Source organism: Cupressus sempervirens, chromosome 7 (assembly GCF_028749045.1).
Source record: "Cupressus sempervirens isolate cs-2001-9-10 chromosome 7, ASM2874904v1, whole genome shotgun sequence".
Taxonomy (NCBI): Eukaryota; Viridiplantae; Streptophyta; class Pinopsida; order Cupressales; family Cupressaceae; genus Cupressus; species Cupressus sempervirens.
The window spans coordinates 928,091,236-928,113,024 of NC_143124.1; the positions used below are offsets into that span (position 1 = coordinate 928,091,236).

The following is a 21,789-nucleotide window of genomic DNA, read 5'->3' on the forward strand; positions in this document are numbered from 1 at the left end:
GGCTCACTTGTTGTCATCGATATAGACTCTATTCAATAACCTTCACTAGTACTACTGATAGTTTGGGAATAAGAAATTGCTGGCATATGCCACCAGTAACATAGATTGATATTAATACTATACCCTCTTGCATATACCTATAACTTTATCTAAGAAACTTGCAAAATATACACCTTCTATCATTGGTCTGAGAAAAAGCATTGGATAAGTAAGAAGGGATTATTACTAATCTCTCAAGTTAGCCAAGGAAGGATCATCACATATTGGACAACTATTACCCTTGATAATACAAAACAATCGATAGATCAAATCATTTTTCTACATATATTATTGATTAAGTCGAAGAAGTAAGTGGTCTAGTGCATATCTTCTATTATTTAGCTCATGCACAATAATTTGAAAGTAATAACATAAGAAAAATGTTTCAATTGTAACTTATCCAGGAAGAGGGGACATTACAACCTCATTAAGATATTACATTATACATTACCTTACAATTACAACTTCCAAATAACTCCAATACACAATCGGCCTAACAATGAACATATGGCACTTACAGTTCAACTACCATCATAGAATCATTACTAGCATGTGCTACCTCAAACACATCAAAGCAAACATGTTTTCAACTATATTCTAAGCTCGCTCAACCAAATTCCATATCACTCAACATAAGCAATTTGATTGCTAGTAAATTGTATTCTAACTAGTCTTCGCATAATCTTCTAAAACTCATGCAAGCCTTCAAGTTACTTTCCGTGAACACAGATCCAACATCAAGACATATCCACGATCATGATTCTAAGCCCACGAAACATGAATTTGCCCTCGCTGACAAAATCTCTCTTTGCAACTCTGACTATTCCAACCAAAATACATCCAAGTCATGAATGCAGCACATAACCACTCAATCATCTCTCCAATCATATTGACAATTTCCCCCATAGGAATATCATCAGCATTCATGCTAACACCTTTACCCACTTAGTGACGCATAATCAGTTGGGTTCCAAGAAAGCAAAGGACTTGGTATATATTCACAACAACTGATGCTTCCTGTCATGCAAGAATCCAAAATACAAGAAGGGGCCAGAGAAATTGTAGGATGTATTACCCGAGTTTGCTGACTTGGCTATGATTGTCTAGGATCCAGCTAGAACTACCTTGCTAGATGTTGAGGAGGAGGAGGATATAGCAACATTTGGGGCTAGTGGAACTGGTTTGAGTTCTAATGATGAGGATCTAGATATAGTTGCAACTAGGGATGAAGCCATTGGTTCCTCATTTTTTGATGACCCATTTGTTCCTTGAAGGGCATTTGATACTATGATAGTTGACAAATTATTGAATACTTGTCTTTTATCATTATGTTTCAAACTTTATTATTTAATGAACTAGTCCATGTTTTGAAATTTCATTTTGCAATTTAGTAATTCAATGTATGATTTTCTTTACAATCATGAGCATAGATTAATGAGCAAGTATTAAATGTTTATCTTTGACATTTGGCATTGATCGATGATCAAACAATATATATATTCATACTATGAAATGAATTAGTTTTGCAATTATGCACGTTTCTCTTATATATATATTTATATATATATGTACTCACGAGCCCACCCACGAACCCAAATGAGATTTTTTTTGCGCGAACCCACGAATCTGGACTCAAAACCAAATCCATGCCTGAACCTGAATCGGCAACTTAGACTTCATCCTAACAGTAAGATTCCCAATAGTATTTATTCCAACATTTTCACTCTGATTTTAGTTTCCAGGCATACTGTCAAATAGTTAGCTTGTAGATGTAATGAATTGTTTCTTCTGAGTTTCAGACTTTCGTATATAGCTGGTATGATTTACCAGAACAAGCACATACAAAATATACACACCTCTAAACAGAGAAAGAACAGAAACATGCAACCAAAACTGAAACTGTTCATGAATATTCAATGACAGAACAAGTTACAATTCTTCCATAAAATATTTAGTTTCATATCTGATCTGTGACGTTACTGCTCCAAATTGGATAATTGTTGGATCGGAGCAGATTACACATAATTTTTGTTGAATGTTATTGTGATAACCCCTAAACAAACAAGTCAAGAATGATAAATAGATTTTTGTATTTAGAAACTATATTTTCTTGAATCAAATTGTCATTAATTTTTAGGATAATTAATTAATTATTCCATTTGTTTTAACATTAAAAACAATAAAGTAGTCATGATTAATTAATAGTTCTGAAGGCAATCATGGTTATTATTAATATTTTAAGTCAAACATTATTATTATTATTTAATATTTTTTAAGGCAAACATGATTATTATTTAAAGGCTAAATGTAATAATCATATATCACAGAAATAATGCACATCCTGATTATTTAAAGGCCAAACATAAATGTTTAATCTGAACATAAACTTTAATAAAATGGAAGGAGGTCGACCCATCAACTGTCGTGGCTTTCTAGATAGATCTTGGGCCGCATACAAAATAGCCATCATGAGAGAAGAAAGGCATCGAATAGGAGAAGGAAGGACATTCGGAGCATACATTGTAGTCGCCAAGAGAAGTCGAGTATCCTATGTGTTATTGACCAAGGCTAGAGGAAGTAACGGAGGTCAGCATAAGATGCAGATAACAACACAACCTTTGTAGATACATTCGAGACCCAGCAATCAAACCGACGGATATTGAAGGAAGACGCCTGATAGTGGAAGTAAACTCTGTGGGAAGCACAACTCACATACCTTTGCCCAAACTTGGAAAAGGACGTCTCACATTGCACACCATACAAGGATAAGAGATAAGACCAGATCGACTAGAGCAAAAGCAATACAAAGAAACATCTTCAAATTAAGAAGCTGACCACAACACCTTCCAGCAGTATAGGGATTAAGGCATCCGGGGAGGAACCAACACTGTTGGAATAACCATTAAGTTAGAGCATAACCACTCTTGCACCACAACATCACACAACAACAAGGCAATAGAAATAGCATACAGTAACCAGGCACCTGCTACATCACAGAAGAATTGAGATTTACCTCCTGAGATATATTTAACTAAGGAACATAATAATAAACAAAAATAGGAAGATCAGAACAATTCAAGATCCAAGAAGCAAGGCAGAGATCATCGATCTTTGAAGGTCAGTTACTGAAATTTACAAGCATATGCATATGAAAGGATGGATACACCATCAAGGTTATCCATAAGGCCTAGATTGCAAGAGCTTCTAGGAAGGACAGAGAAATCGGGAATGATTATCCATAGGTCTTAATGAGGGGTAAAATCGTGAGAGGACGATACTTAGTGGAGAGTTAGCCTAAAAATAGCTGAAACCTCCCTTAGGAACCAAGTATCCGATCACAGCCTCTCTTTAAGAAGGGAAATAATCAGGATTAGGAACTTAAGTTTTTCTTTAGTTAATAAATAATGCTTTATTTTGATTCAAAATTCCATTATAGTATTAAAACCCTTGCAGGGGCAGAATGTAGAAGCGGGAAAACCAATCAACTAACTGAGGGACATTACAGTTATGGGTTCTATCCTGTAGAACACACTTATCATTTGAAAGCATCTCCACAAGCACCAATTGCCAATCATAAACACCAAATTGATACCTAAGGAATTAATGCGTTCAGCTCAGAATATTTCTTGTAGCAATTACTTAATACAAAATTCCCAAACTGAAGTGTATCTTTATGTTCTTCCACAACAGCCAATTTTTGCAACCCGTTCCACATTTGCTTCATAATTCTCTTCTGTCTTCTTTCAGCCTGAACCAGCAATAATGATAAGGCAAATTTACGATAAACTCTTTATTCTGCTTAACAATTCATGGTGATGTTAGATATATCGCCATTATGAATAAAGCATGTTACATGAGAACACAATGGTATGGATGCCATTTTTTCATAAGGAGGAGCCACTGAATCCACAATGAGATGAATATACTGCTCCCTGTCTGCCAAACCTCAACACCTAAACAATAATGGAGAAGTCCCAAATCTGTCATGTCAAATGGGCTGCACAAACTTTGTTTGAGCTCACCAGTCAATTGTTCTGAGCTGCCAATGATGATCAGGTCATCAACATAGACAACTAGCAAAATCTCTTTACCAACTTGTTTACTTACAAATTAGGATTAGATGGACATCTCTGATAGCCATGATCTGTGAGGTACTTATCAATCTTGATGTGCCAAGCTTGAGGACTGATATTTGACTTCTATAGCCTTTTCCCACTCAGGTATCCCTTTAATCTCTGAATATGTTTGAGGCTCATAAACATTATGAATGTTGGCTAGAGAGAAAAATTAACTATATCCAGCTGTTTACTCTTGTTTTTGGATGATTTTTCCCTCAATGAGCTCATCATTATGAAAATCACTAGTAGTCTTAGCCCATCATTTAGGCTGGAGAGGAGAAGAACCAACATTAGATGTAGGAGCTAGAACTGATATTGGATCTAGAACATGCCCAACAAGTGGAAAATTACCATCATCTAGAGGAAATTCAGGTTTAGCATTCTCAAACTTAGAATCTGCATCATCCCTCCCATCAGGTAGACCTGTTGGAAGACAGACACCCAAATTAGAAGCCTTCACAGATTGATACTCAAAATTCGGCACAAATGAGGATGGGTTGAAAGTTCCACGTGTTTCATCCAAGTGAACATCCCTACTAAAGACAAGACAATCAATGTCTACATCTATCAATCAGTAAGCCTTATGGTTGGCACCGTACCTTGTGAACATAAGCTTTTGACTCTTGGAATCCAACTTGGAGCGCTTATCATCTGAAATCCATACATAAGCTAAAGAGCCAAAGCTTTTGAGATGACTGATCCTAGGGTTGGGACCAGTCCAAACTTATTAAGGAGTCTTTCCCTTAATAACCTGTGTAGGGGACCTATTAAGTAGATAGACTGCAATGAAAATTGCTTCTGCCCAAAATTTATTAGGGACACTCATGTGTTGTGACATGGAACGGGCCATCTATAACAACCAATTTTCCTAGCCCTTAGTTCCTTATATTTTAACAATTATAATGAACTATCTACTTATTCACATGCATGTGATTTATAGTTATACTAGATTAACTGTTTCCAGTGAAATGCTTTAACTAACAAATGGAGATTTACTTGCTTTATTTAATTACATTAACAATTAAATTGTGCGAAAGAAGGATCATTAACTAATTGATACATTTAAATATCATTTCTTATAACTAAAAGGAGTAAATGTAACTACATACATATATAAATACAGATCTAGTTGAATTTGAAATGAAACATGAAAAGAATACAAATACCCGTTAAATCATATCAAGCTATGAATGCAGACTCGTTCTTACCTATGCAAGTCTTGGCACTGGTGGGGAGGAGAATCACTGTTAGAGGTTTAACCACCCAACTATGGACCTAGTGTATTCCACACTCACTCTTAGCTGAGAATGCATAGGAACACCATCTTGTCTTGCCTCTTGAGCATTCAGGAGTTAGAGTGTCAACTACACAACCGACTAGACTGTGGAAGTTTCCTATCAGCCTATCCATCTGACTGCCAGTTATCCTGACCTCTAGTGCTCATAGCAACATCATTTCCCACTATACCTACCTTGTCCAGGGATTTACATGGACACTGTGTCCTCGACTACCCACTGCTTGACTTGACAAACAAGACATTACCCCAAACTTGTGACCATGAGCTAACTAGATTTCCAGTTTCAATTATAAGTTTTCTAATATGATTTTGATGTGCATTTCTGTTTTTATAAAGAGAATTGATCATCCATCTTACATAAGTTACACCTCTCATCTTAGCCTTACATGGCCTTCCTTGATCATTCTTGGTGTAACTCTCTAGCCTATACTAGGCTGGTTGGAGTATACAAGTGAATAACAACGATTTTTTTCAAGAACTTCCTTAAATAGTGCAAGTAACAATAGGAAGGCTTTTTCAGCCGCTTCTTATCTAGTGGATAATACTTATATGCTCTCAACAACGTATGAGGGAATACCGTTGTAACATGAAGTGTGTATACATCCACATGATATGCATGCTTAGTTTCATACTTTAAAATGAACATAATAAGGAATTATAAACATTGCAAACAGTTAGGTCAATCCATGATTGGCATGTTTAAGCAATAAGATTCAAGTTTTGCTATAAACCTTTGTTGTTTGATCGGATCATTTAATGAAAGGAGAACTAATGCATAATATTTAGACTAAATTAAATGAAAGAAATGGTGCAAGGAGATTTACGGTCTCAACCTGACAAGGTCACGTTGCAATAAAGATGAATTGTCTCTACTCCTCTAATTTGTAAGCTTTGATAACTCGGACTTAAAGGCCATTGGTTGGCTTCTTTGTCAGAACTAACTTCCTTGGATAGGGACAATATTAAGATGGCATGAATTCTCATAAAAAAATTAATTTGGAGAGCAAGGTCGGCAAGGGTGAGAAATTGCAAGAAAAAGGAGTTATGTGCATGAAAGGTGTGCAAAGTGGTGAGCGTGAGTTGAAATTCTTGACCAAACACAAGTCACAAAGGTGGCTGAAAATATTAAAAGAATATAAGAGGCCGCTAGACTTAATGAGACAGTTTAATTTCTTTGCAAAAAGTCTTATCCCAAACTGTTATAGACAATACTCATATTACCTATATCTATATTAAATATAATTATAATAATAGTAATCAAATTTATTGACTTAGTAAATAACATAAATTGTTATTATAAATATAATAAAGATATAAATTAATAATATATGAATGAGTCAATATCATTATTATCTAATAGAGATAAAATTCAATATAAATAATAAAATCTAAATATGACATATTTAATAATATAATAATATTTGGTTAATAAGAGAAATTATGAGCCATGTAAAGACAAGACTTTTTAGAGAGACATGTGAAATAATATAAAAGGGGGGAGAACTAACAGGGATGGGGGCAGACAAGGAGATCAATAAAAAAAAGAAGTGAAAGAAATGCAAACTATCTCTGATGGAAGATGAGGCAAGAAATACAATTCCTAAAGTGGACAAACTTCCAATCATTGGGCAAAGGAGAGAACAAAAAATGAACATCTGGAGACATTGATATTTGATGATAACTACAAATCATCACCAAACAAGCAACGAATGATTGGCAATCAAGAATGACACCAAAGCATATGCAAATAAAGGGATTTGGAAATAGACACTACAGATAGAACACATTGAATAAGATGAAAAGAAGGTTGGGTAGTGCACAAAGTGGAATGGACCACTTAAGATGAACAGAAGGAAGTCAGACCTGGAAATCATGGAGCAGATTTGGTAGGCTTAGTATATAAAAATCGTTCTGTCTTCAAATGAATGCATCTATCTATGCCATTGATTTGGGATATCCAACAACCGCTTATAGATGAAACAAAAAGGTCATGAAGATATCACATAGTTACTCAACTTACAGGTTCTTGTACACAAGTTTAACTCCGGGCCAGAAAAGTTTATTTAATAGTCAATGCTTACGACAATTAAGATAACATCAAAAGAATCCATTCAGATAGATACAAAAATGTCTGATAGAGAATCACATACGGATGGAAAGCCACATGGAGAACATAGAGCAAACTCATTCCAATTGTATGCATTCAAACCATTATAAACATCCACTAGTTAGCTAATGGTGATGTTGATAGTATCTAAGACATTCAATGTGATAACAGAGGAGAACTATAGAGATAGTGATTTGAAGGAGGATATCAATAGCGATATATGGGAGTAACCTTCAGGCAACAATTCAACCTCATATCGTGCTTGGATAAGGTTTATCAGAGTTTGTAGACAGTGGATACTACTATTCCTGTAGTTGTGAACATTCAGACTGCTGCAACTATATCACGAGACAATTAAATGAATACATTTGCATTATGGTGAATAAAGAGAACAAAAGTGAAAGACTAGCATCCACAGAGCTGCAACAAGTAATTACAATAGGTAGAGATTAAACAATTATAACGGATCGAATATCACATGGTAAAAGAAGCATCAAGTAACCTACCGCAACAAAGGGGGAAGAGCATGTAATCCATAAGAATGATAAGAAGATTCTCATTTAAGAATCGAACCAAATAAAATAGTTGGAGAGAAAAAAAAAAGGATGAACCAACCATCGTAAACAATGAAAAAGAATTTAATGAATTAAGACAACAAGAATACTAGTGCAAGATTAGAACCAAAGAGGCATGTCTGAGAAACCATCAGTTAAGAATTATCAATCATATCAGAGATGAGATGAGAACTTATAGTTCTCAATAGAGACCTTGTGGATCTTGGGTAGAGGACATCCATTTTGGATGTCAAGTTTTCCTAGAGGGAACTCAAAGATTAGAGGGCATTTAGAAATGAATGCCAGGATTAGAGTCCCATAGAGAGATTTATAGAGAATCTCTTAGAGACTATATATATATATATTGTAGTTGTCAAACATATGCATATGTCAGAGATGATAGTCTTGGTAGAGGTGGGATCTCTACCAAGTGATTAATTAGAGATCCCAAAAGAGGCCTTAAGAAGATGCTCTTTATATGATGATTACCTAATTGGGAAGCGATTCTCACTAGAGGGTTAAGTGATTTGAAAGGAGTTTCTTTCGAAGGATTAGGAAAGGCAAATTAAGGGTAGTTTTTATGGTCTTGTAGTCCATTATCTTATCATTTCTCTAGCTCATTTAAGATTGGATATATATCTCTTATGTTATACTAACATCTCGTTGCAGGTTCCAACACCTATCCTTGAAGCTAATATCAGGGACATTACAATACATGTGCGTGTGTGTACAATAAAACATGTATAAATGTTGTACCATGGGTATTATTTATAACACATTTGACATCACATGGTGCAAAATTCCCAAGTTATATTTTAAAGGTAACAATTTCATTTCTTTTTTATTTGACTATGCAAATCTAAATTGTGAGCATTTGATGACCTAGCTAGCTCATGGTGGATAGTTGGCATTGTCTAATATGTCCCAGATTGCTTTCCCTTGGCCATGGTGATTTAGATTTATACCTGTTAACTCAGTGGCAAGTTGGTGCACTTATGCCCTATTCCCTCTCTGCCAATGCTTCCCCCCTTCGCCGCACTCCTGCAAGAAGAAATAACACGATGAAAGTACACTTCCATGTCATTCAAATGAAATTTAGTTATCATAACTAATAGGCATATCGACTATTTCCAATTCATGCTATAGTATAATGACTTACCAACATTTTCCATTCCACATGAAGCATAATGAATAACAAAATTTTCATTCATACGAAATCAAAATGAGGAACTAAATTAACCAACCATTTTGGATTAGCTTGAAATATCAATGGCTAACATATAGTCTCAAATAGCATCATGTCACAATGTCTCAATTTTAATTACAATATAATAATATGAATTTATAGTTCATGTTCTTGGAAAAAGATGGGGAAATTTCTGGAAGATTTCATCATGCTCTTCCCAAGTAGCATTCTCCTTAGCATATTGGTCCGAATGGACCTTGCATTGGGTGATATCTCGATTTTGTAAGCAAAGCTTATGTACCTCAAGTATTCTGAGTGGTTCTATTTTCACCACCCTTGGGTCTTGCACCTGCAAGAGATTCCAATCAATAATGTGCTCAACATTGGCTATATGGTTCTTAAGATAAGATACATGAAACACATCATGAATCTAGGCAAGGTTTGGAGGTAGAGCAATTCTGTAGGCTATAGGATTCATAGCTTCCAATACTTCAAAGGGTCTGACATATCTTGGGGCCATCTTGGTGTTTTTACCAAACTTCGTAGCACTCTTTTGGGCGTTTACTTTTAAGAGAACCTTTTCTCCCACCTCAAATTCCCTGGGGGTTCTTCTAGCATCTGCATAACTCTTCTAGCAATCATTTGCCTCCTTTAACCTTTGACGGATTAAGTCACCTGTACTTTTGATTAATTTTTAGTCAAGCTTAGTATCTCGTAGCTTTCTTCCACGTAAGATGTAGTTTCTCCTATACATAAATGCATTAAATTTCCTTTCAGTGGAGAAATTGTCACCATCAATCATTATCAGGATCGATAAAGATTATCAAGGCAAGTAGGTGGAATTTGAGGGAGAGAGGGCCAATAGAAGTCTACACAAAGATCTTTGCTAGTTTAACATAAGAAATAGTTTTGATCTAGAAATTTCACTCGTTGATTGCTAAAAAATGTAATGTGACAACACAAGAAAGAAATTTATATACTATTAATTATCATTAATATGGAGCACATATTGATTTGTAAAGGAAAGTTTTGCATTTCTTGTAAATCCATTGGATCTTTAACAATTTAGGATATAAAAGACACAATATACGCATATTCACACTCATCAACCTCTATCCTTTGTTGTGGCCTCTAATCCGATTATAGAGAGATGTGTTCAGAAGTATGGTTATAAGGTGGATACCTAATGGCATGGAGGGCAGTGGGTGAGAATTGAAGAAATAGCTCCTCAATTAAAACATATCCAAAATAGTCTCAATGCTTTTGTTATTTGGCTAGGCTCAGAGGATGCTTTGATTTGGAATGGAGTTCCTTCAGGAGTCTTTTCTGTTTCTTCAGCTGTTGAAGAAATTCAAGTCACTGATGGTAGTCCTCCTGTATGGGCATCGATTTGGAATAAAAAACTTATACCCAAAATTAACATTTTCCAGTGGCTACCCTTGCAAGAAAAGATACTGACTTTGGACGATCTCAGCACAAGAGGTATGTGTTTTCCTAATAGGTGTTTTCTTTGTGCAGCCTAGGCTGAATCGGTGAATCATATTTTTATCTATTCTTCATTTTCTTGGAATACCTGGATGGGGATCTTTAAAATTTGGAACCTAAGTTGGATGATGTCTAATAACATCAAGGATCTCGGGCAAATGTGGAAAGATTTTAAAGGTAACATTGAAAATAGTGTCTGGATGTTGGTTTTTCCTAATGTGATTTGGAATCTTTAGAAGGAAAGGAATGATAAGTGTTCAGGGAAAAAGCTCAATTTTACCCTGTTGTTGCTTTTTGTATTAAGCATAATATTATTGAAAATTACAATACTATGTATAAGGAGAAAGTGTATTTTGATTATGGGGGAAACCTAAGTAGATAGAAGGGTCATAAAGCAGTGGTTAAAAATAAAAGTGAAAAGACATGATGGGATCGTCCTCTGATGGGCTTGATAAAGATGAACTTTGATGAAGCTGCTATGGGAAATCTGGGTCTGGCTGGTTGTGGTACTATTAATAGGGATGATCGGGGAAGTATGCTCAAAGCTATGGCGATTCTACTTGGTAACCAATCCAATCACATAGCTGAAGCAATGGGTCTTCTTCATGGGGTTAAAATTGGCAAGTAATATCAAAGCTAAGGGAATATGGATTGAAGGGGACTCATTAAATATTCTTAATTGTCTTTCTAAAGCCTTGGTTCATTCATGGTCTATTGACAATATCATCAAGGAATCTAAAAGTATTTTAATTAAGTTTGATAAAGTTTACATATCCCATTTATTTATTTTGATTAGCTTAAACTTATTACTCATCTCATCATTTCCACTTTGTTGAGCTTTGGCAAGCACTTGTGGATCCTAGATCTGAGTCTAAGTCAGGTACAGCAACCCTGTAGCTTTAAGTTGGTGAGTAAGTTGATTTTAACAGATGAGACTCATGAAAAATACACAAAGCATGATATTCTTGGTATCCATTATACATTACTCTCAAAATAGAATTTTTGTGATAGTGACATAGATGTCCAAGTCAAAGGGAAAATACTATATCAAATTCTGAGTCAGTATGCCATGTTATCATGTTGCTTGGTTGCGTTGACGAGCAGTACACTTAAGTATAATGTGTATGTCATAAGCCCCATGTTAAGGTCACTTTCGCTACTAGAAAGCCTTTAAACATTGTATGTGAAATGGTTTGTTATTAATTAATTCTTGCTCCTCTTGTTTTATTTTTTTTCTTTTTTCTTTTTGATAGGACTGGTACAACTTTTTTTCTCCAGTCAGTAAACAAGTACGTTAGTAAATGATAGCTGTTGAGCAAGCTCTTCGACTGTACAGCATTTGTCGAAGTACAATATTTCTCATTATCTGAGAAGCCAGTCAACTTGTAATACTGCCATTGGGTCATGGACTCATTAGAATCATTCTGTCACTAGACTGTAATCTTTGCATATAATCGTATCTGTTCAGTTTTTTGCCGAGGCCAATCTTATTTGACCCCAATATAGGGAACTGTCACATATGTTTGTCCCTAAACACGCGTGTATGTAATTATACATAACTACATCGTGTTTTGTCTCAACAAAAGTGCAGCGTTGTCTTCCTTTGTCACTATAGAACAATCACATTTCTAGATACTGGATCAGGTACATTAAATTAGTACTTCTCAGAGACAGATTCTAAAATAAATGTAAAAAATAATTGAGAATCGATTGTCTTCCTGCAATCTGCAATTTATGAAAAGGGTGGATTATGAATCTTCTAGGGAATTTGTCTTCTTCTTTGGTGTCACACTTGTTAAGATTATAGTCCTCCTTTGGATTGAATGTTCTGAATATTTATCTTATATATATTTATATATTTATATTGATCTTCTTAAGATACATATATAAGATAAATTGGATTAATATTGTAATCTTGATGTTTATCGTATGAGTTATTGGAAGTCACCCTTCGGTGATTATTAGTTATGTAGAGTCAAGCCACAGAGGCCCGTGAGTCCTCATGGCATATGCCACGGGAGAGTCATGTCCCTCCATGGACATTGACTCCTATTGTAAGTATTAATATGACGTCGATGACTGCTGTAGAAGATAATCAATCACAAAGGCATTATCGACTATCAACAGTCACATAAAGAAATCAAATCAAATACAGTTCAGTCATTGCATAAATTGAAAGAAATCCAGTCTTAGCATATATGCTTAGTCTGAAATAATATATGTGACAGTCCTCCAAATATCAAACTGATATACAAGAGTTTTGATTTCCTCTATAAAGATCTGAATATATTTTTAACATGGTATCGGAGCCTCGTTAGAGGAAAATCATTGGAAACAAATTGAAATCAAGTTTTCTCTTATTATATCAGTCAGATTAAATTAAGGCTATAATGGTGAACGGGATCAAAGAAGAAGGTAGATTGGAAGGGGCTGGAAACTTCTCTTCATGGAAAATACGAATTATAGCCTTGCTTGAAGAACTTGAATTAGAAACCTTTGTAGAAAAAGATCTAAAGATGCCTGAAGAAGAACCTGAAAGGACAACTTGGAACAAACGAAACAGAAAGGCCAAGAAGATTTAATTGATGCCATTAGATATCATATTCTTCCTTCGATAGCAATATTGAAAACAACTTATGGAGTATTTAAAACCATAAAGGATACATCTGAAAGAAACAATGCAAGTAGGATACTTACATTAAAGAAGCAACTCATGATCATGAAAATAAACAAAGGAGAGGCAATATCGTCTTACTTATTAGGAATTTCTGAAATAAAGGATCAACTTGCTACCATTGGAAACAATGTAGACGACTTTGAGCTTTCTCTAATTGCTCTAAGAGGACTACCTATATCATGGGAAGCATTTATCCAATGTGTAAGTCGCCCTACACTTTCAAAATTTGGTCAACTAAAGAACAGATGCACTAAAGAGGAGTGATGGCTAATATCATTAGGAATTTGTACAAATAAGGAAGGAGAGATCCAAGCACTACATACAAACTCAAGAAACAAAGGAAAGAAGAGGAAGTTCAAACCAAAGAGAGGAAATAGTTCTCAAAATCACAAGGAAAGAGATCTATCCAAAGTACAGTTCTATCGATGTGATAAGTTTGGTCATGTTCGAAGATTTTGTCCAGAAAGGAAGGAAAATCAAGCTACCATAGTTGAATCTCATGAAGTGGAAAATCCTCTATTCTATTTAGCCTTGTCAAGTGAATTAAATACAAGTAATAATGCTTGGATAATAGATACCCTAGCTTCAAGACATTGCACAAAAGAAGTCACAATTGGAGATAATTCTACTTACCCAGTAAAAGGAATTGGGACTTGCTCCTTACAAATAAAAACAGGAGAAACTCTTCAATTAAAGATGTCTTATTTGTACTAGGGATAAAAAGAAATCTAATCTCCATTTCAGGTCCAGCTTATCAAGGATTTCGTGTCACTTTTAATGAGGATAAAGTGTTACTATAGTCTAAAAACTCCAACATAAAGAACACCATTAATATAGGATCAAGAGATGGAAGCTTGTACAAACTAAGTACTAAAGCAAAACAGCAAGCTCTAAATCATGAAGTCGATAAATCAATTGAACTTTGGCTTAGAAGATTAGGGGACCTTGGCTTTAGTGCCCTTCCTACCATAGGAAAAATCACTACTGTTATACCTAATCTCAAATCTGATCACACTAGTATTTGTAAAGGGTGTGCCCTAGAAATAAGTGAAAAGGGGTATTTTCCTTTTAAGTAAACACAAGTCTAAAATGGTACTAGAACTTGTTCACATTGACTTGTGTGGACCCATGTCAGCACCCTCTCTTAAAGAATCTAATGAAGTTTTACAAAAGTTCAAAGAATTTAAAGCTCTAGTGGAAAATCATATTGGAAAGAAAATAAAAACATTAAGATTAGATAATGGAGGTGAATACACATCCAACATCTTCAAAGAATTTTGCATTTCTGTTGGGATTAAGAGGGAGACTACAGTGCCTTATAATCCTCAACAAAAATGGGGTTGTAGAAAGAAAAAATAAAACTATTATAGAAGCAGCAAAAGTCATGATTCATGACCAAAATCTCCCTATGTCTTTTTTGGCTGAAGCAGCAAGTAAAACAGTATACATACAAAACATAAGTCCTCATGCAACATTAGAAAATGTAACTCTCGAAGAAGCCTTCATAGGGAACAAACCAAATCTTAGTCATCTAAGAATTTTTGGTTGTCTAGTCTACATTCACATTCCCAAAGAGAAAAGGTCTAAATTATAACCTTCTACGAAGAAAGGCATATTGGTTGGTTACAGTGAAACAACTAAGGGACACATATTATATATTCTAGGCCAAAAGTTTTCTTAAATTAATAGGGATGCCCAGTTTGACGAAGATATCGCTTTCAAAACATTCTTAAACAAAGAAGATGAGGAAATTGAGAATCAAAGGGAGTACATCATAGAAGATGATTATAATACTGAGAATCAGAAGGAGAACACTATAGAAGATACTTCAACCAGAAATCTGAGGGAGAGTCTTTTAGAAGAACAAGACACATTTGCACCTAATGCTGAGAATGATGAAGTTTTAAATCACAAGAAAAGACCACTATGGGCTAGGAAAATGATTGAAGAGAACAATGTAGAACCAGATGAGATTTCAAGAGAAAATAAGAAAACAAGAAATCAAAAAATTATGTTGCATTAATAACAAAACTCACAAAATAAGAGCCAATTAGTGTTGAGGAGGCCTTAAAATGTCAAGCATGGAAAGATGTAATGTAGAAGAACATCAATCCATTCTTAAAAATGATGTCTACAATATCGTACCTAGACCTAAGGACAAATCAGTTGTATCTTCTAAATAGTTGTTTAAAATCAAGTATGCACTTGACAGAAGCATTGAAAAACACAAGGCGAGATTTGTTGCAAGAGGTTTCTCTCAAAAAGCCATAATTGACTATGAAGAAAAAATTGCTCCAGTTGCATGCTACACCTCAGTAAGAATGATAATTGTCATTGTTGCATCCAAATGATGGAACATACATCAAATGGATGTAAAGACATCTTTTTAAAATGACATCATTGAAGAAGAAGTATATATAGAACAACCTAAAGGATTCACCACACATGATAGGAAGCTTTATGTATGCAAACTAAAGAAAGCTCTCTATGGCCTTAAGCAAGCTCCCAGGGCTTGGTATGAGAGTTTAGACAACTATCTCTCCAAGTTAGGATACTCTAAAGATGAAGTGGATCCTAACATATACTTCAAAATATCCAATGACGACTTTTTAATTCTTGTTCTTTATGTTGATGATTTATTGATAATAGGGGTAGACCACCTTATAGCCAAATGCAAACAAGATCTCATAACTGAATTTGACATGAAGGATCTTGGACTTATACATTATTTTTTAGGTTTAGAAGTGAAGCAAAAAGAGATATATTTTCCTAAACTAAGGAAAATACACTACTGATATATTGACTAGATTTGGGATGATGGATTGTAAGCCTCTTTCAACTCCAATGAAAACTAACCTTCATAAGCTTAAAAGTGAAATAGCAAATTCAGATTCTGTAGACTCTACTCACTACTGTCATATTGTTGGATCTCTTATGTACCTGGTAAATACACAACCAAGTATCTACTATGCTACAAAAGTGTTAAGTCATTTCATGTGTGAACCCAAGAAGATTTATCTAATGGCTACCAAGCATATTTTAAGATATCTACGAGGAACGATTGGACTTGGACTAAAGTATATAAATACAAAGTTACAAGTTCAAGGGTATTCTGATTCAGACTGGGCAGGCAACTCTATTGATCGTAAGAGTACTACAGGATGTTGTTTTAGTCTGTGGTATCTTGGTTCAGTAGAAAACAATCAATGGTTGCTCAAAGCTCCACTAAAGCAAAATATAATGCTGCCTCTATGGGAGCACGTGAAGTATTATGGCTAAGGAAACTTTTATTTGGACCATTTGGAAAACCACTAAAAGTCACCATAATCTACTGTGACAATCAAAGCTGCATTAAACTATCAATTAACTCAGCTTTCCATAACAGGTCCAAGCACATAGAAATTCCTTACAGAGATGTTATCAAATTGATCCACATTAGCATTGAAGAACAAAATGTAGACATTTTCACTAAGCCTCTTGCAAAGTTGAAAATTGAGTACTATAGGAACAAACTTGGTATGATTAAATTGTAACCTGAGATTAAAATCTCGTATTATGTAAATTATTCATGAATATTTAATAAAATCAGTATTGCAATATTGTGGATGTATTGTGGCATAAAAGATGATGATTTTTTATGTGGATATGGTCGCTATTATAAGGTGACGATCTTATCAATAGCTTGACCTGTTATCATGTGTCAATAAATTGATTTAAACACTTGATGGTGGATGTATCAAGGTTGACTACATTAAGATGAAGTCCCTGTGTATCTTGATACAAGTGTTATCACTAGATCTAGTTCTGAACTAGTTAAAGATTGTGATAACTGTTGTGTTATAATTGAGGTAGACTGAAGACCTTGTTATCCTCAATTGGTTTTAGTGCATTCTCAGGTTTTCACTTTCAATCCTCCGATCATCTAAGAGGGAGTGTTAAGATTATAGTCTCCTTAGGATTGAAGGTTCTGAAAATTTATCTTATATATATTTATATATTTATATTGATCTCCTTAAGATACATATATAAGATAAATCGGATAAATATTGTAATCTTGATGGTTATCGTATGAGTTATTGGAAGCCACCCTTCAGTGATAATTAGTTATGTAGAGTCAAGCCGCGGAGGGCCATGACTCCTCGTGGCATATGCCACAGGAGAATCATGTCCCTCCATGGACGTTGACTCCCATCGTAAGTATTAATATGACGTTGATGACTACTGTAGAAGATAATCAATTAGAAAGGCATTATCGACTATGAACAGTCACATAAAGAAATCAAATCAAATACAGTTCAGTCATTGCGTAAGTTAAATTAAATCCAGTCTTAGCATATAATCTCAGTCTGAAATAATATATGTGAAAGTCCTCCAAATATCGAACTGATATACAAAGTTCTGATTTCCTCTATAAATATCTGAATATATTTTTAACAACACTAAGGATTATTTGATATCCTTAGAGAAGATTTAACTGTGCATTTAGTAACTAGATTCATACAACTAAAACAGTTGATTTGTTTCTTGATAGATCTAAAGGGGTATGCCTGCTTGCTTCGATTTTTGCAGGAAGATGTTCTCTCTCATGCTGTGCACATATGAAACTTTCTTGTATTTTGTGAAGTAGTATGCAGGGAAATAAAAATATGGCACACTCACTAGATGCTATTATTTTCTTTGGAGTGCTGGATTAAGATTGCAAAATAAGAACTAGTGTTAGGGCTCTTGGGAGATGTTGGAGTTGGAAATACAAGATATAACTAGTTCTTTTTGTAGAGCACATCAATGAAAGTGTCATTCGTGAGCTTTCTTTGAAGATTCATTAATGTAAATGCTCAGTACTTTGTTCCTTTGGCAAGTAATTAATTATTAGACTCTGTTCTATGATTCTCAATATCAATGTCTAGTTTTCTTTTTGGTGGCATTAGTATTAAATTATTGTATGTTTGAGAAAGATTTGAAACTATGCACTGGTTGTAAGTATTATACAATAGATAAGAAATATTTAGAATTACCAGGCATCAAGCAATTGATGCATTCTCATTGTATTTGTGCGAGTCAAATAGCTTTTCAAAGGGAAGCCAAGGTGGCTAGCTATGAAACAAATTAGACAAGAAAACAAAAACCAAATCTGAGTAATGTAACGGAGAATTCTCCTTATTTGGGTGCTTAGTTAAAACTTGTACTCCATCTATAATATTAATATCTGTACTAGTAACTTCATAATTATACAAAACTGGATTTTGAGGGGTCATTTATGAGAGATTGTATTTTGCAATGTTGGAGAGGTTTTTATCGTTAACACAGTTTACCATATGTTGAATGGAATGCCTCTTTTTTCTCTTCTAAAACTTTTGTTACAAAGCTTATTTTTCTTTTGAATGTCATGGTGGTCTCGTTTATGAATGACTGTGGAATGAATGAATGATGAATCAGACTTGCAATGAGAAGGAGCTTTTCTTTCAATACTGCATTGTTTGGATTTTTTTCAATATTTCTCCACATTTAATGAAGTGGTGTCAGTGGTAGTACTATATGAGTTGCAGAATTAGAAGCACATACAAAAATTTCAATTTCTGTATTTTTGGTTCGAAAGAAACAAAATATGCATTCCATCTTCACATAAAAAAGAGGGGTAGGTCCAACCCATAGTTTGTACAATAGATTATTAAATATTTGATTGCTTCTGAAGATAGGAAGGAACTACACTTGCTTATGAGTAATATAGGTGGACTCTAGCTACTTTGAGTAAGCATTCTTCCCTGAATTCCTTGTATTATTCAAAATCTATCAGAAATCATGTTGTATCATCTTTTCTGTTGGGTTGGTCATATGTTTTTACTTTGCACTATCTCACTAATTTTATTGGATGCATCTTTCTGAATTGTCAGAATCACTATCTGCTGAAGAGGAGGAAGTCTGTTTAATGTTGCAACAGTGTCTACAATTGCGTGACAAATATGTGTTTCGAGATATGATAGCTCCTTGGGAGAAAGAAGTTGTGACAGATCCTTGCACTCCTAAGCCAAACCCTTATCCATTTTTTTATGAAGCTGAAGAAAAAACAGATGTTAGTATTCCTTTGTCACTTTTAGCTGTCCCTTTTAACGTATAATATTAATGAGTAAAGCAAGGTATTTATCATTTATGCAATGCAGAAAACAAATATCTTATTATAATATTTAACGATCAAAGCCATCTAAAAATTAGATTGTTTATGCTCCTTTCACAACCAAATTTTCATGCGTTCAATACTGCTCAATGACTTTCTGTAGTTCTATTCTTCCTGCAGCATTATTTTCAGATGGTGGACGGTGTAATCCAAGTCTATGCGAATAAAGATGGTATGCCAAGTTGCTGCTAAAATCTTTTTATTTGTATACTTAAGTATTAATTCTTATTCATATTTCATTTTTGATAAAAAATAAAGCATCAAGTCCGAGGATTTTTAAAATCAGATATGAGTAAGGACCACCACAATTAAAAAATAAAAAAATCATTTAATTCCTAAAATTCATGTTATTGGCATACTTTGCCAAAAACACACTTAATAAAGCATAAAGTAGTGCCATGTATTCATCTAAACAAGGTCAAAGACATGAAATTTCTTTTCAACATAAGACAGCGCACATAAATCAATGACAAAGCTAAACATAAAGAAACATGTACCTTACAATGGACAACAAGGTCAAATATAATGAGAGCATAATGTACAAAATGCGAAGACCATCCTGATGGGAACTACTGACATCTGTGTACCTGAAGCACAAAGTGGGTTAGAGTCGGAATACACTTCCACCCTGCCATAAAGTAGTTATGTTTCCCTCGAATCCATGATGACATGAAAGATGCCCAGCCGAGCACAATGGAGTCTAACAATGTAAAACTGGCAAGAGTAGTGGAACTCGTGCAACATGATATATCCAAAACTATATAACAATATGATAGACACACAAATGCATATATCAAAATAAGACAACAAAAACAATAGTCCTTGCTTGATGATTTAAATCATTCTCAAGTTCATTGTCGGTAAAATCCATATTGTAGCCGATGGGTAGAGTTGTATCCGAAAGGGCACGTGAGGGTTGAGTCAGCCCTTTGGGAAAGTATATGAACATTGCCCAAATGGACTATTGGATTATCATTGTAATCATTGTAATTATAATTGCATACTGCTTATATGAATAAAGTATCCTGTTTTGTGTTACATTCTAATATCTTAATGCTATAAGTATCCATTTACCCTATATGGTAAACATTTGGTGTTGTTGCCAGTCAAACTTGGTATACAAGAGGTGTTATGAAGATTAATGCTGAATCTGCTTAATAAAGATAGGAATAAAATAAAAGACAAGGATGATATACACACAACACGGGAAGCATTAATTTTAATACAACAGGTGGAGTGCAGACAAAAGTTTTAGTAGCTTATCAACAGACACCAAGGGGGTGAAGGAGCCCTGACGGAGGAAGTGCATTCATCTAGTAGACCGAGGAGTGTCGAGGACTTTCTTGAAGAAACATGCCAGAGATTTAATTTGGTAGAAGAGACAAGGAAGGAGTTCCTAAACTTGTATACACAAAGGTTAGAAAATTTGAATAGAAGGGAAGGAACCCGCAGGGCTAAGTGCCGAAGGAGCACGAGCGTGGGGTGAACTCTTTGTTCCCGATACACCTGTTGAACGGGTATAGGTAGAGAATAGAACAACTTCGCTTGAAGATCTCTTTACACCAAACAATGCGTTTGTCCACAGTATGGTTGTCCGAAGTAGCACAGTTGTGTAGAACAATGCAGGTACTCAAAACAACACAGATACTTAGAACGTCAGGTACATTGAACAATGCGGGTACTCAGAACAACGCGGGTACGCAGTGAGTACCACAGATTCAGAAGAAATTAGCAACAATTGGACTAAAGGAAAAATTGCTGAAGTTTAATGGCGATTGGACGATCGATCCAATCACATTGTAAAACATGCGAAACAATCTGGATGGCGAACGGTGTAATAGACTAGGATGACTGGGTCTGACAGTTTCTAGCAACCCTATGGGATGTAGCGATTGATTGGTTTTCAGAAACAAGTGCTTTGGAACATGTACAAGAAATTGTTACAATTGGGGATGTGTCATTGAGTGGAAACAAGAGTTTCAGAACAAGAAAAAATGGCATAGAAATAAGAGGCTCAGGACATTGTTAGGTCTTCCCCATGGATTGATTCATTCCCCAAATTGATATTCTTCTTCAGATCTAAGAAATTGAAATGGGATTCATTTTGAAACATTTGTTTAGGTGCTCTATTGGTGAACAATTGTCATAATTCCA

The 21,789-nt window shown here is 34.8% G+C and overlaps 1 protein-coding gene across 4 annotated transcripts in view; it reads left to right on the forward strand.

Annotated features, from left to right (window-relative positions):
- Positions 1 to 21,789, forward strand: part of LOC149550602 (AMP deaminase-like) — a 216,352-nt gene that overhangs the window by 89,451 nt on the left and 105,112 nt on the right. For all 4 annotated transcript variants that reach the window (XM_089793594.1, XM_089793595.1, XM_089793592.1 and 1 more), the window contains exons 4-5: positions 19,355 to 19,533; positions 19,756 to 19,807. In XM_089793594.1, coding sequence (XP_089649720.1) covers positions 19,355 to 19,533; positions 19,756 to 19,807 — 231 coding nt within the window. The remainder of the gene's footprint in view (positions 1 to 19,354; positions 19,534 to 19,755; positions 19,808 to 21,789) is intronic.